General features: G+C 47.6%; 1 protein-coding gene across 4 annotated transcripts in view; it reads right to left on the bottom strand.

Moving 5' to 3' along the window:
- The window catches only part of lama2 (laminin, alpha 2), a 385,152-nt gene that overhangs the window by 253,764 nt on the left and 117,983 nt on the right, over positions 1 to 13,405 (bottom strand). For all 4 annotated transcript variants that reach the window (XM_052095596.1, XM_052095599.1, XM_052095597.1 and 1 more), the window contains exons 4-6: positions 12,888 to 13,130; positions 9,174 to 9,353; positions 6,090 to 6,179 (exon numbers count right to left, since the gene is read on the bottom strand). In XM_052095596.1, coding sequence (XP_051951556.1) covers positions 6,090 to 6,179; positions 9,174 to 9,353; positions 12,888 to 13,130 — 513 coding nt within the window. The remainder of the gene's footprint in view (positions 1 to 6,089; positions 6,180 to 9,173; positions 9,354 to 12,887; positions 13,131 to 13,405) is intronic.

Here is a 13,405-nt window from a genome sequence, read left to right as displayed (position 1 = left end):
CTGGATGCGGTAGAGTGCTCTCCGCTTCAGACGGCCACAGGCGCTGTTTACGTGTGTTTGGGCGCGATCACACCAGGCGGCGTTTGTGGATGGCTCATGTTCTCACTGCGAAAACATGACCATGACCACGTTGCGGTCGCGGCTTGCTTTCAACAGAGAGCAAGCCACCCCAGCTGCACCCCGCATTGCTCCTTCTTCCCACGGGATTGAGGACGATGCGGTTGACGCTGGGGGCGATTTGGGGGCGGTAGCGGGTGCAGTTTCGCCGGGTAGCCCCCCGCGAACCTCCTGTTCCCCGACACGCTCGCTGGTCCCAGCCTACGCTCGCGGCGATAGCGGCTCGCCTCACGGCCCGTATGTCTATCCTCCCGAGCCCGAAGCAGATGAGCTCGCCGCTGCATCGGAGAGTGTGATGTCTGATGCCGAAAACTCCCCTGGACTGTCGCCTTCGGGCCAGCAGGCCCAGGCTGAGGCCGACGCTCAGATGTCTGACATGCTTTCCCGGGCCGCCGTGAGCGTGGGGTTGGATTGGAACCCTCCATCCTCCCCACAGCCTTCACGGTTGGATGACTGGTTCCTGGGGGCAGCGCGCGTTCGCGGCCTCGCATTCCCCGGTCCCGTTTTCCCGGAGGTGCATGACGAGCTGGCGTCTACGTGGAGAGCCCCGCTCTCCGCTCATCTAGGTGCCACCCACTCCACTCTCACCACCCTCGATGGCGAGAGCGCCACGGTACGAGGCGATTCCCCAGGTCGATAGGGCAGTTGCGTACCATCTATGGCCCGGTAGCCCTACCTCCTGGCGTGGCCGCCCGTACTCCCATCCAAGCCCTGTAGGACAACATCCTCGCTCAACGCGAAGGCCTACAGTGCGGCTGGACGCGCTGCCTCCGCCCTGCATGCGATGGCCCTCCTGCAAGTCCACCAGGCCAAAGCACTCAGAAGCATGCACGGGGTGGACCTGATCCTGATGTGCTGCAGGAACTGCGCTCAGCGACCGACCTCGCCCTGAGAGCGACGAAGGCCACAGCGCAGGCACTCGGACAGGCGATGGCCACCCTAGTGGTCCAGGCCGCACGCCCCCTGTCTCACGAACCCCCTCTAGGACTCGGAAGGCTCCCAAGCGTTCCTGAGACAGCCGACCCAGAGCCGAAGACGTTAGCTCCGGAGGTGGTAAGACCGCTCCGTCCCCCGGTGGAGGGCCGGGAGGAGAATCCTTTGTTTTTTCATTGGTAAAAAACAAAGGGCTGTGGTACCCACATTCTCAATAAAAGAGCTATTTCCTTTGCCTCTGGGTCACCTGGCCACCAAATGCCGTTCTCACGGCAATCTGCTTTCAGATTACGACAGTCCAGGTACACCGGACGCGGCGATCCCGCCATCCGCCTGCCCACGACTGTCCCCTGGCCGGCTGGTTCAGACAAGTCCAGAGGACGCCAGCATCAGACCTCCTCCTCAGTCACGAACCCGCCCCCTGCCGGGTGCGCGGAGCAAGGTAAGTGCTTTGAGTCTATTCTCAGCACCACAGCCTCAGGCCGCAACGAAGCTGCCCGACGCTGCACTACCTGTTCCGCCCCGCTGCGAGGCCCCACCGGGTACGTCCAAAATACTCGTCCCTTTGGTGCCCCTAGCGCAGAGCTGGGAAGCGTGGCTTTCGCTTCCCAACGCATCACGCTGGCTGCACTGGACCATTCGACTCGGTTACGCAATTCAGTTTGCCCAGCTCCCGCCCCCCTTCAGGGGCGTCCGCTTTTCCGCAGTACATGGCGAGCATGCAGTTCCCTGCGCACGGTTTATTCCCCTCTTAGCCAAGGGCACGCTAGAGTCCGTCCCTCCAACCGAAATGAGGAAGGGTTTCTACAGCCCTTACTTCATTGTACCCAAGAAAGGCGGCGGCTTACGACCAATCCTGGACCTGCGAGTTTTCAATCGGGCCTTGTTAAAACTCCCGTTCAAAATGCTCACGAAGAGAAATATTCTGGCTGGCGTTCAGCATCTACATTGGTTCGCAGTGGTAGACCTGAAGGACGCGTACTTCCACATCTCAATTCTGCCACGACAGACCCTTCTTACGGTTCGCGTTCGACGGCCAGGCGTTTCAGTACAAAGTCCTCCCCTTCGGCATGTCTCTGTCCCCTTGCATCTTCACGAAGGTCGCAGAGGTGGCCCTTGCCCCGCTACGAGTAGCCGGCATCCACAGAGACCAGGTGCTCCAGCACCACAGCCGTTTGGGGCTTCAGGTCAACTGGGAAAAGAGCAAGCTCACTCCAGTTCAGAGCATCTCTTTTCTCGGGTTGGAGTTAGACTCAGTCTCAATGACAGCACGTCTCACGAGCGAGCGTGCTCAGTCAGTGCTGGACTACCTCGCTTCCTTCAAGCCAGGCACAGTGGTCCCTCTAAAACTTTTCCAGAGGCTCCTGGGGCATATGGCGTCCTCCGCGGCGGTCGCGTCGCTGGGGTTGATGCATATGAGACCACTCCAGCACTGGCTCCAGACTCGAGTCCCGAGACAAGCATGGCACCACGGCATGCATCGGGAAGGATCACCCCCGCCTGCCTCAAAACACTCTGACCCTGGACAGACCTCTGCTTTTTACGGGCAGGAGTGTCCCTGCAGCAAGTGTCCCGACGCGTTCTGGTCACAACCGACGCCTCCCGGTCCGGGTGGGGTGCAGTGTACAGCGGGCACGCAGCAGCAGGCAATTGGAAAGGGGCCCCGCTGCGTTGGCACATCAATTGTCTGGAGTTGCTGACCGTCCTTCTTGCTCTCAGGAAGTTCCTCCCGTTAGTTCGGGACAAACATGTCCTCGTGAGATCGGACAGCACCACGGTGGTGGCGTACTTAAACCGCCAAGGCGGCGTTCGCTCCCGCCACGTCACAACTCGCCCGCCGTCTCCTCCTATGGAGCCGTAGCGTCCGCTACGACGTGCCACTCACATCCCGGCAAGCTCAACGTCGTAGCGGACGCGCTACCACGACAATGCCTGCCCGGCGGGGAGTGGAGGCTTCACCCCCAGTCGGTCCAGCTGATTTGGGAACGGTTTGGCAAGGCCCAGGTAGACCTGTTTGCCTCCCGGGAAATCTCCCACTGCCCGCTCTGGTATGCCCTAACAGAGGCTCTCAGCCCTCGGGGCTGCGCAAGTACGCATTTCCCCCAGTGAGCCTTCTTGCACCGGTGCTGTGCAAGGTCAGGGAGGACGAGGAGCAAGTCACGTCAGTGGCCCCCTACTGGCCCACTCGGACTTGGTTCTCGGAACTCAGACTTCTCGCGACAGCTCCTCCCTGGCAAATTCCCTGAGAAAGGACCTCCTCTCTCAAGGGCCGGGGCACGCTCTGGCACCCGCGCCCAGACCTCTGGAACCTCCACGTCTGGTCCCTGGGCGGGACGCGGAAGAGCTAGCCGGCTTACCGGCGACCGTTGTGAATACAATCAACCAAGCCAGAGCCCCTCTACCAGGCACCTTTACGCCCTAAAGTGGCGCTTGTTCGCAGATTGGTGTTCTTCCGAACTGAAGACCACGCAGAGATGCTGCGATCAAGTCAGTGCTCCTGTTCCTACAGGAGAGGCTGGACAGGAGGCTGTCCCGTCCACCCTCAAGGTGTATGTTGCCGCCATTGCCGCCCACCACGATCCTGTAGGCGGCAAGTCTTTGGGTAAGCACGACCTGATCCTCAGGTTCCTGAGAGGTGCCGGAGGTTGAATCCCTCCCGGCCAGGCCTAGGTCCCTCCTGGGATCTCTCGGTAGTCTTGGCAGGACTCCAGAGACCTCCCTTCGAGCAGCTTGAATCAATTGGACTCAGGGCCCTCTCTCTCAAGGCGGCCCTGCTGATCGCTTCGCCTCTATCAAGAGGGTCGGGGGACCTGCAAGCGTTCTCTGTCAGCGACACTTGCCTGGAGTTCGGTCCGGCAGATACGTCTGTGATCCTAAGACTGCGACCGGGCTATGTGCCCAAGGTTCCTACCACACCCTTCCGAGATCAGGTAGTGAACCTGCAAGCGCTGCCCGGAGGAGGCAGACCCAGCCCTTTCGTTGCTATGTCCAGTCGCGCGCCCTGCGCATTTACCTGGACCGCACACAGAGCACCAGGCGCTCTGAGCAGCTCTTTGTCTGCTTTGGGGGCGGCAGAAAGGGAATGCCGTCTCCAAACAGAGGCTACGCCCACTGGGTTGTCGGCGCCATCACACTGGCTTATCACACCCAGGCCGTGCCCCTACCCTTGCGGGTCCGAGCTCACTCAACAAGGGGTGTTGCGTCCTCGTGGGCACTGGCCAAGGGCACCTCCCTAGCAGACATCTGTAGAGCCGCGGGTTGGGCAACACCCAACACCTTCGCAAGGTTTTACAACCTTCGCGTTGAGTCGGTTAGCGTCTCGTGTTTTCTCAGGTCGAGCCCGTGAGAACTTCGGTAACGCGTGAGACCGACCGGCCGGGTGGATCGCTTGCGCCAGCGCCCTTTCCTGGCGTCAAGGTAAAGTAGTTCGCCTTCTTTCCAGGAGCCCCACTCGAGTCAGGCCCCTGGTCGATTCCTCCCCAGCCCTCCGGGTCCGCGGTTCAGCGGAGGAACTTCGCCGACCCAAGCCACTGTGGGTACCCTGATGGCTACCCTGTACTGGTATAGGTGTTCCGCAGGTAAGGCCTCCTGCTGCGGACTCCCCTGTGTGTAATTCCATGGTTCTGTCCCTTACTGAGCGGACCCCGTGTCTCCCTTAGGCAGTTACAGCTGTCCCGGTCGCCGTGCTGTAGCAACTCCCCCTTTCAAGGCTGGATCTACCACCGCACCATACTTTCCACCACGAGCCTTAAGGCGGCTGTGTGACGTGTCTACCACTTTTCCTCCCCAAGAAAAAGGGCAGGTGTGGTCTCCGCGAGGGTCTGGGTAAGACCCCTTCCCTATATCGTGTAAGGGCTCGGCCGTGATTGCTCTATGCGAGAAACATAGAGAGAAAAGAGGCCCAGCCAGGCTGGCCTGTTCCCATGTTGGCAAACATCGCCTTGTTCCCTCCCAGGGTAACTAGAAGGATTCCGATGTTCTTATGGGGCATTGGGGAAGAGTGCGTGCAGCCAGGTACAGGCGATGCGTGGCACTGGATGAAATCCCTGCCCACCTCTGTATCAGCGGTTCCGCGTACGCGGTTCAGCACATGGCAAGATTGGAATGGGTCCCCCAGTGTCGCTTCTCCGACACAGCGTGGAGAGAGTGACAGAAGGGAACGTTTGGTTACGTATGTAACCTCCGTTCCCGAGGGAGGAACGACACGTTGTGTCTTTCCTCCGCCATGTCGCTGAACCGAGCCACTGTTGTGGCCGGACCATTTCTGGCTCCGAAGAAAAATCCTGAATGAACTCCCATATTTGCGCCGCTTAAATACCCGTATGTCCGGGGGCGGGACATGCAAATACCGGCTGCCAACTCTCATTGGCCTTTTTTCATAGATCAGAGGCGGATATCGGCGCTCAAGAGAGACCCCTAGTGTCGCTTCTCCGACACAATGTCTCGTTCCCTCCCTCGGGGAACGGAGGTTACATATGTAACCAAACGTTTTATTTTTTAATTTGTGGGATATATACAGTTTTCAACAACAAAAAACTACATTAGTCCCAAAGTAAATCAAATTTGCAACCATGTTATTTATTTATTTCATTTAATTTAGATTGTTATTTAATATTGACATGTAATGTAATGTTGAAATTCAAATCACACAAATCTGGGTTTTAAACTGTGTTTAGGCATGTCCAAAATTTTGGAAAGAATGCAGACATAAATTAATAGAACATAAAACAGCTCATATAATACTGTATGTAGTTTGACCTCCTGAGGACTGAAGGATAAGTGCCTCCTTTCACTGACCATATACTGGCTATTCGTGGAAAGTGCCACATACAGTTGATGCACCACAAAATATCAGCATTTCATCATATTATGATCATACCAGACAACTGCAACAGTGTAGCAATTAAATTATTTCTGTTGTCATGCTTCACAAAGGGGGCAAAGGGATTAGTCACTATTTAATAAGGGACCATAAACCTAATTAGAAATACACATGTAAAAGTGTTTGAGAATAAAGGCTTTGGTTTTAGATGGCAAACCTTGGTGTCTGGGTTGAGAGGGCAGGCCTTAGCGTGACCGTAACAGATGCACATGCCTCCTACTGATATATCCTTAATGGAGTAATAATACTGAAAAGAGAGAGAGAGAGAAAAACAAACATGAAATGGCTTAATGAGTGCAGTTTTCTTTCCTGTGTTGATTTCCAGTTTCCTATTGAAACAGAATGTAGGACCTAAACATATGGAAAGGTTTGTCATGTTTTTAATAACCATTAGCCTTTAGTTTACATTACAGCCATGAACCATGGTTAAGTTCAGAATGGCATACTACCATAATATGTTTACCATATCTGCTGTATATAGCTTTACATTAAGAGTAGTATGGTAGTATGCCATTCCAAACTCAGCCAATGATTTGCTATTGCTACTGTAATTAGTGACAGGGGGTATTAATGGGAGGGGAAAATCTCATTCTAGAGAGCAAATAAAAAATAAAACAATTGGGTAAAAATAAAGATTTTCTGATTAATCGCAATCTTCTTTTAAAGGATCTCAATATCGATTCTTACAATTCCAAAGATCTATCTTTTAATATGCAAAGCTGAGCAGCGAGATCCTTTCAATGCATGTTGAGAGTAAAAGTTTGGTTTGAGTCCTTCTGTGTAATGTGTGTCCAAAGACAAGATCCACACAATCCATTTGTCAATGAATAATGTCTTTCTGTTCTTTACAGTTAGTTGCTGATCAACAACAAGAGAAAAGAAACATTTATTTATAATAAAGAAGCCATGTGATTTCACGCTCCTTAATATTTGCTCAACCAAACCAAACCGCAGAATTGACGGCATTCTTAAACAGACAGTACCGTTTACACACTTGTCATGCAATTTAGCGTAAGTACTTGTTAATAGTACAATTGTGCATATAAACAATAAACATGTAGGCCAAACAATATATTTATATAGTTTGGCCTAAATGTTTATTGTTTATACATGCTAACATACATGTATACATTGGCAGTGTTGGCTGAGCGGTTGAGGCTCTGGGTTACTGACCAGAAGGTTGGGGTTTCAAGGTTCAAGCCCCAGCCACTGTTGGGCCCTTGAGCAAGGCCCTTGACCCTATCTGCTCCATGCTATCATGGCTGACCCTACACTCTGATATGTGAGTTATGTGAAATATGTACCATCATGTAGAGATAATAATTGTTTGCCTCTATGAACAAAAAGAAAAGATTCTATACACTTTGTGGGGTTTTGAAGAAGGTTTGGAGCAGCAGAAATAGTTAACCGTGTAAACTGTCATGTGAGCATTTAGCTTTTTAAGATTTTATGCTAAAATACAATCTCTTGCCCTTAGATGCATCTGTTCCCAGGCACGATTATAGTATACAATGAATTCTATCAAGAAAATCCAAGTCGGAAATGTTTTTTTCTCTTGTAAGACCTTTGTGCAAAGATGCCGATATACTTCAAGCGAAATTGAAGAATGAACGGGTGTGACGTCATTTCGAAAAAAAATCTGGCCAAAACGTTTTTGATTTTGAGTGTTTTAGTGGTTCCAAACAGCTTGCAGCACGAAATCTCAGGAAAACTTCGTACCTGCTGCTTAAACCCCTTAATACTGGCATTGGTCCACTTCACTGGTAGGTGAGACCAGGTGCTCCACCTACTCTGAGACCGAAAGCTAAATTCTGGTTACGTTGTTCAGTCAGTCAAGATCAGTCAACATGAACAAACTGCCGTGCAGAAAAGCTGGTGCAAACGTACCTACATCTGTACAAACGTTTGCATAGAGGCATTTTGCAAATCAATGTCATTGATTTGTTTTAATTAGTCTACAAAAGGAGACAAATCTACTCAAATACTCTTAAGTGCCCATTCACACTGTTGTTTGATACAGTTGAAAGCCACTCACACATTTATATTAGACATATGTCTCTAATCATCATTCTTTTGACTGTTTTCTGCTAATTTGTGCCTTTCTCACCCGTCTGTTATTCACCCGACTTTGCAGTAGTCTCAAAGTCATCATAAAAATACAATAACACATGTTTTCTAGCGCTGCGCATATTTATGGCCGCATATAATGTGTTAGTGTATTAGCATCATGAATGCAGAATGTAAACATGACAAATTACATATTATAAACTGCATTTATTTTAATCCTCATCGAGAGGTTAAAACAGCATCTTTCACTGATCTCATTTGAATTTTACTCTAAGAATGAGGCATGAAGTCATTGAAAACACATTTTAATGTTGTATAAGTTGAGGTTATACATGTAGTCTTGAGTGTCCTCATATTTAATGCCCCTCTAAACACCTCAACCTGCGATGTGGCCCGTGTCTGAATGTTCACAAACAGTATACCGATGCTCAAATGTTTCAAACTTCTTTTAAGCTCTGAGTGAAAAACAAAGAAGAACTTCGCCATGAGTATTTTGGAGCCTTTACCGCACTGGCAGATTTTCGCACTTGTTATTCACTTATTTATCGTTGAAACAAGTAAAATCTGCAAGTGATAAAGCAATAATACAAAGCGTTTAGATTATGTTACTGACCTTGAGTATGCCCTACTTATGTAAGCTTCTGCATGTTGAGCTGGGATAGAATATATTCTTTTAATATTGAAAAAATAACACAATTCACTTTTAAATTAGCCACATAAATAATCACACATGACTATCATAGCTAGTGCTATGCTACTCTCAGACTGCAAAATAACTCTTTGAAATAAATTCTTTGAGTACATTTATCCAAATTGCTGCATGCATGTGATAAACATAACCTACCATTTCATAACAGAATTGTTGATTGATGTAAACAGGTCAATCAGTGAGTTAACGACTTTGTAGGAGGAGGTGGGTGGGTGAAGCCGTGTGATGTGGCATTTTTGTGAGAGAGATTTGTTAATTACTGAGTGGTTTTTAATTAAAACCCATCTGTCTAAGGAGAAGAGGCTCATAATGGATGGGGCGGCCCGGGCACTGTTAGCTCCCTTTATCCACACTCACAGATGGTGTATAAACGATCTTACACACTGACAAACACACATGTGTGCCACATCCTGGTCTTGCTGATGCCAAAGCATCAGAACTCTCTAGAAACACCGTTTCACACACCCGTCTGGTGACTATGGGGTCGACGTCTCTGGGGTCATTGAGGGCGAGGGTCATGAGGTCAGCGTTTAGTGTGCGAATCCTTTGGAACTGCAGGCGGATGTAGCGGGCGGAGGTGAAGTTCAGTAACATGGGGGAGGGATCGTCAGCGCTGGGGCGGCCGTTTATCAGCGATGTGTGAATCTGAAAGAGGAGAGAGAAAATGAGATGGGATGAATTGATTCTTTTTGTTTAACTTTTTTTTATTGTGTTTTATTTCTTTAAACGAGGAACTGAATCCATTTAAACTGAATGCACTACATTTTGAAAGGATAAACATAAAGTCAGTTCCAGTTAAGATTAATGATCAATTATCATATTCTGTTGACAGCAGTATTTTTTAACACAAAAGCTTAAGGAAGTGATTTTGTGTGTGTGTGTGTGTGTGTGTGTGTGTGTGTTTACGTGAGTGTGTGTGACTTTGTGAGTCAGTAAGTTCAGCTGTAGTGGGCTGTTATTGCTGGTGTGAGCAAGAGACGTTTACGTTTATGCATTTGGCGACTTACAGTGCACTTATTACAGGGACAATCCCCCCGGAGCAACCTGGAGTTAAGTGCCTTGCTCAAGGACAAAATGGTGGTGGCTGTGGGGATCGAACCTACAACCTTCTGATTACCAGTTATGTGCTTTAGCCCACTACACCACCAGCACTCAAGACAGACACAGTGGGTTTGGCATCATTCCTTGGAGAGACATTTATTGGAAATAATAATAAACATCAAATGTCCAGAAAATAGGAAAATAGTGTCCAGAGGAATGGTGTTCAAAATAAAAGGGAATCTGGCATCCTTGCCATGAAAAGGTTTCTCAGTGAAGGTTGGGGATGTGTCCATGAAGGGGCCCAGGCTTGAGCAGGCCGCACGCGCTCCCCTCTCGTCACTTGTTGTCTTCCCAGGCCTGCAGCAGTAGTGAGGGGAACCCGGCCTCTCACGTTGTCACATCTAACTCATGCTGAGGAGTCCGAGGAGTGGGTCCGGTGACACATCTAATTTGGCTGGACACTCCTTGGTCTGGTCCCGAGTGTGTGAGGATTCCAGAGTGTGCACACATGGAGATTTGAAGCCGGCTCCCCTAGAAGAGGTACGCTCTGCGTTTTAAAGACAGCAGTGATTAAGCATTATTCACATCAGGTGTGCTTGATCCACCACTGTCGAAACGAGGCTTATTAACTATGCACCTCTTCTCACTCTCCAGCCCACTCTTATTGTGAGCCTGGCTGAGGACAATCCTAAGAGACAAGGTGATGAAGACGAGTGGGAGGGGTGGGTCATTCCTCAACATGTCGCCCCCATCGGCAACTCCTCCCATGCTCGTATCCAACCATGGAATTGAGGGCCAGAGGTGTGCACTCTTTAGCCACCCACATGGGAATGCTTCTTCGTCAAGCAGGCCCTACAGTCAGAGTGGGCATATGGGGGATACCTCTCCGGGCCTGTTCTCCCTCTCGCTCGTACTCATTAATATGACAGCCTCAACCAAGGTAATCGCTTATTAAATGGCATGTGTCCAGGAGCTGTCCACGTGTTTTCTCTGTCCCACTCTATCACATTGTGGTGGGGTGATGCAAGAGACAGACAAAGTGGGTGTGGCGTCAAGCCTTTGGAGAGGCATTTATTGGAAATAATTAATATAAAATGTCCAAAAATAGGGAAAATTGTGTCCAGGTGGAATGGTGTTCAAAATAAAGGGGAATCTGGCAGCCTCACTGTTAAAAGGTTTCTCAGTGAAGGTCGGGGTGTGTACATGGAGTGGCCCAGGCATGAGAGATGTCTGACGGCCACACGCGCTCCCCTCATGGATGCGTGGCAAGTGGGGCAGCGACGTCACCACTGTCGAAACGAGGTTTATTAACTATGCAAATCTTCTCGTTCTCCAGCCGACTCCCGTTGTGAGCCTGGATGAAGGACGGCCCTAAGAGACGGGGTGACGATGACGAGAGGGAGGGGTGGGTCGTTCCACCACACTGGGTTAATGATGTGTGCTAATTAGTGCTGTTTGAGTTTATGCTGTCTGTTTTTAAACGAGATAGAGTAACATCTGAGTCGAGGCCTGATCTACCCGCCAACCTCCCTCATTAGTACACTCACACACACACACACACACACACACACACACACACACACACACACACACACACACACACACACACACCTTTAGTACACAGACTCTCACAGAGGCAGTTCAATGCAGTCCTATGATCTGACAGCTGTAATCTGACTTTCAGAACATACACACAAACACACATATATTAAAATGGCTTCTGTTAGAGATGTATACAACTTCCATCTCATTTATCATCTCTGTGTGGGTGCACATGTCAGCCTGCTGTTAACCATCAATGTGTGGGTAAGTTAGTAGTATTATTATTGATGCAAATGTGTGTGATTCTACATGTATTTGTGGGTTTGTATGTGGATCATTGTCAAAAGGGTTATCTAATTTTTTTCAACTAACTAATTTAAAACATGTTACTTTCATAGAAATGTGAATATGAACAAATCTTTGTGTCCATGTTGGTTTCATGAATGTTTGAAACATTTAAAATGAAACATTTAATTTCAGCATTTTGTATTTATTTGTAATAAATATCATGAATTTGAAATCACAAATATCAAATTTTATTATGGTAACTCAATTTGACATGAACAAATTGTGCTTTTCATAAAAATTTCAAAATGTTGTTGTTTTTGTCACATGACAACAAAAGTAGCTACATATCAGTTGGTTACACCAATATTAATAATATTTTAAAACAAATGTTATTTATCTTAAAAACGAATCATAAAACGTATTCCAATATTCTACTTGACCTAACCCTTAAAAAATGTTTTGTTGCTGTAGGTTCATGTATTTAGGTTGATTTAGTGATGTTAAATCATATATTTGAGTTGAATAAAACCAGTCAATTTAGATTTTACCATATGAAGACTGGAGTATGTAATTTCTGCGACACTAGCGCCACCGAATGGAATTGCAAAAATATATGTTATCTTTCTGAATACGCCCCTTGGCTGCAGTTGTTCAACAGTCAGATAGTCCCGCCCACAACTCACGCCACTGAGTGCACGGGCAGAGTGCACTGAGGTAGGCAGGTACATAGTTAGACAGGCAGGTAGTCAATCCAATCATTGCATTCGGGCTGACTGAAATGATTGGACGGGCCTTTTACAGATAAAGTTTTTTTTTTTTTTTTTTTTTTAATCAGAGCACTTCAATTGTTGATTGCTGTCAGGATGCAAAGAGACTTTCAACCAGTATAACAAAAAATGCTTCTGGTATAAATTGCATACTCTAGCTTCAAAAAAATGTTTTTCCAGTGAACTCTTTCCAGTGAAGTGCAGACATTCACAACTTGGCAGGGATGTTGTTTTTCATTTTAGATGCGAAGAGGTTAGCCAAACATAACAGAGGTCCTTAATATACATACGTCTTAAAGGTACAGCAGCAAAAACAGCCTTTTGTAAGGGTCAGAGACAGGGTGGAAAATGTTTTTGGAAAAACTAAATTATAATCAAGAAACATTGACCAACAGTATAAGGGAACTTTTAGGAAAAAAATACAAAACAGTGTAGGAAAACAATTGCAGTTTTAATGGCACTTTCACAATTCATTTAATAGTTTCAAGGGAAATAAAACTATTTAATTTAGCTGATTTGAATGGTTAAAGGTATTTCTCACCTCACCGTTCTCCAGAGGATGGATTTTCGAATAGAAGGAAGTACAGATAACCTCATCATCATTGGTGTAGGACGGTGGACCTGTTCTGGGGACGATGTTAAAGCGTGTAATGCACTCTGTATCAGTTATGGCATAATACTGCCACGGCATAAATGTTTCACCATCCAGAGAACGTTCCAGAATCCAGTTGCCTGGCCTAGGGGAGTTCGCTGCTTTCAGGATCACATAAGCGATCTGGAACACCTGTGTTTGAGAAGAACCGTGGGTCACTACATTAATATTCACTCAAAAAAACTATAATTTATATATATACTGTATGTGTATATATATATATATATATATATATATATATATATATATATATATATATATATATATATATATATATATATATATACACACATATATATATATATATATATATATATATATATATATATATATATATATAATGAAAGTCTACATGGTGCAAACTGTTATCAGTTAGCCAATCAGCTCGCTCACATGTCAAGCCAATC

Source organism: Xyrauchen texanus, chromosome 28 (genome assembly GCF_025860055.1).
Source record: "Xyrauchen texanus isolate HMW12.3.18 chromosome 28, RBS_HiC_50CHRs, whole genome shotgun sequence".
NCBI lineage: Eukaryota > Metazoa > Chordata > Actinopteri > Cypriniformes > Catostomidae > Xyrauchen > Xyrauchen texanus.
Note: the sequence above shows the minus strand (reverse complement) of the source record. Positions and strands in the feature narration are given on the sequence as shown.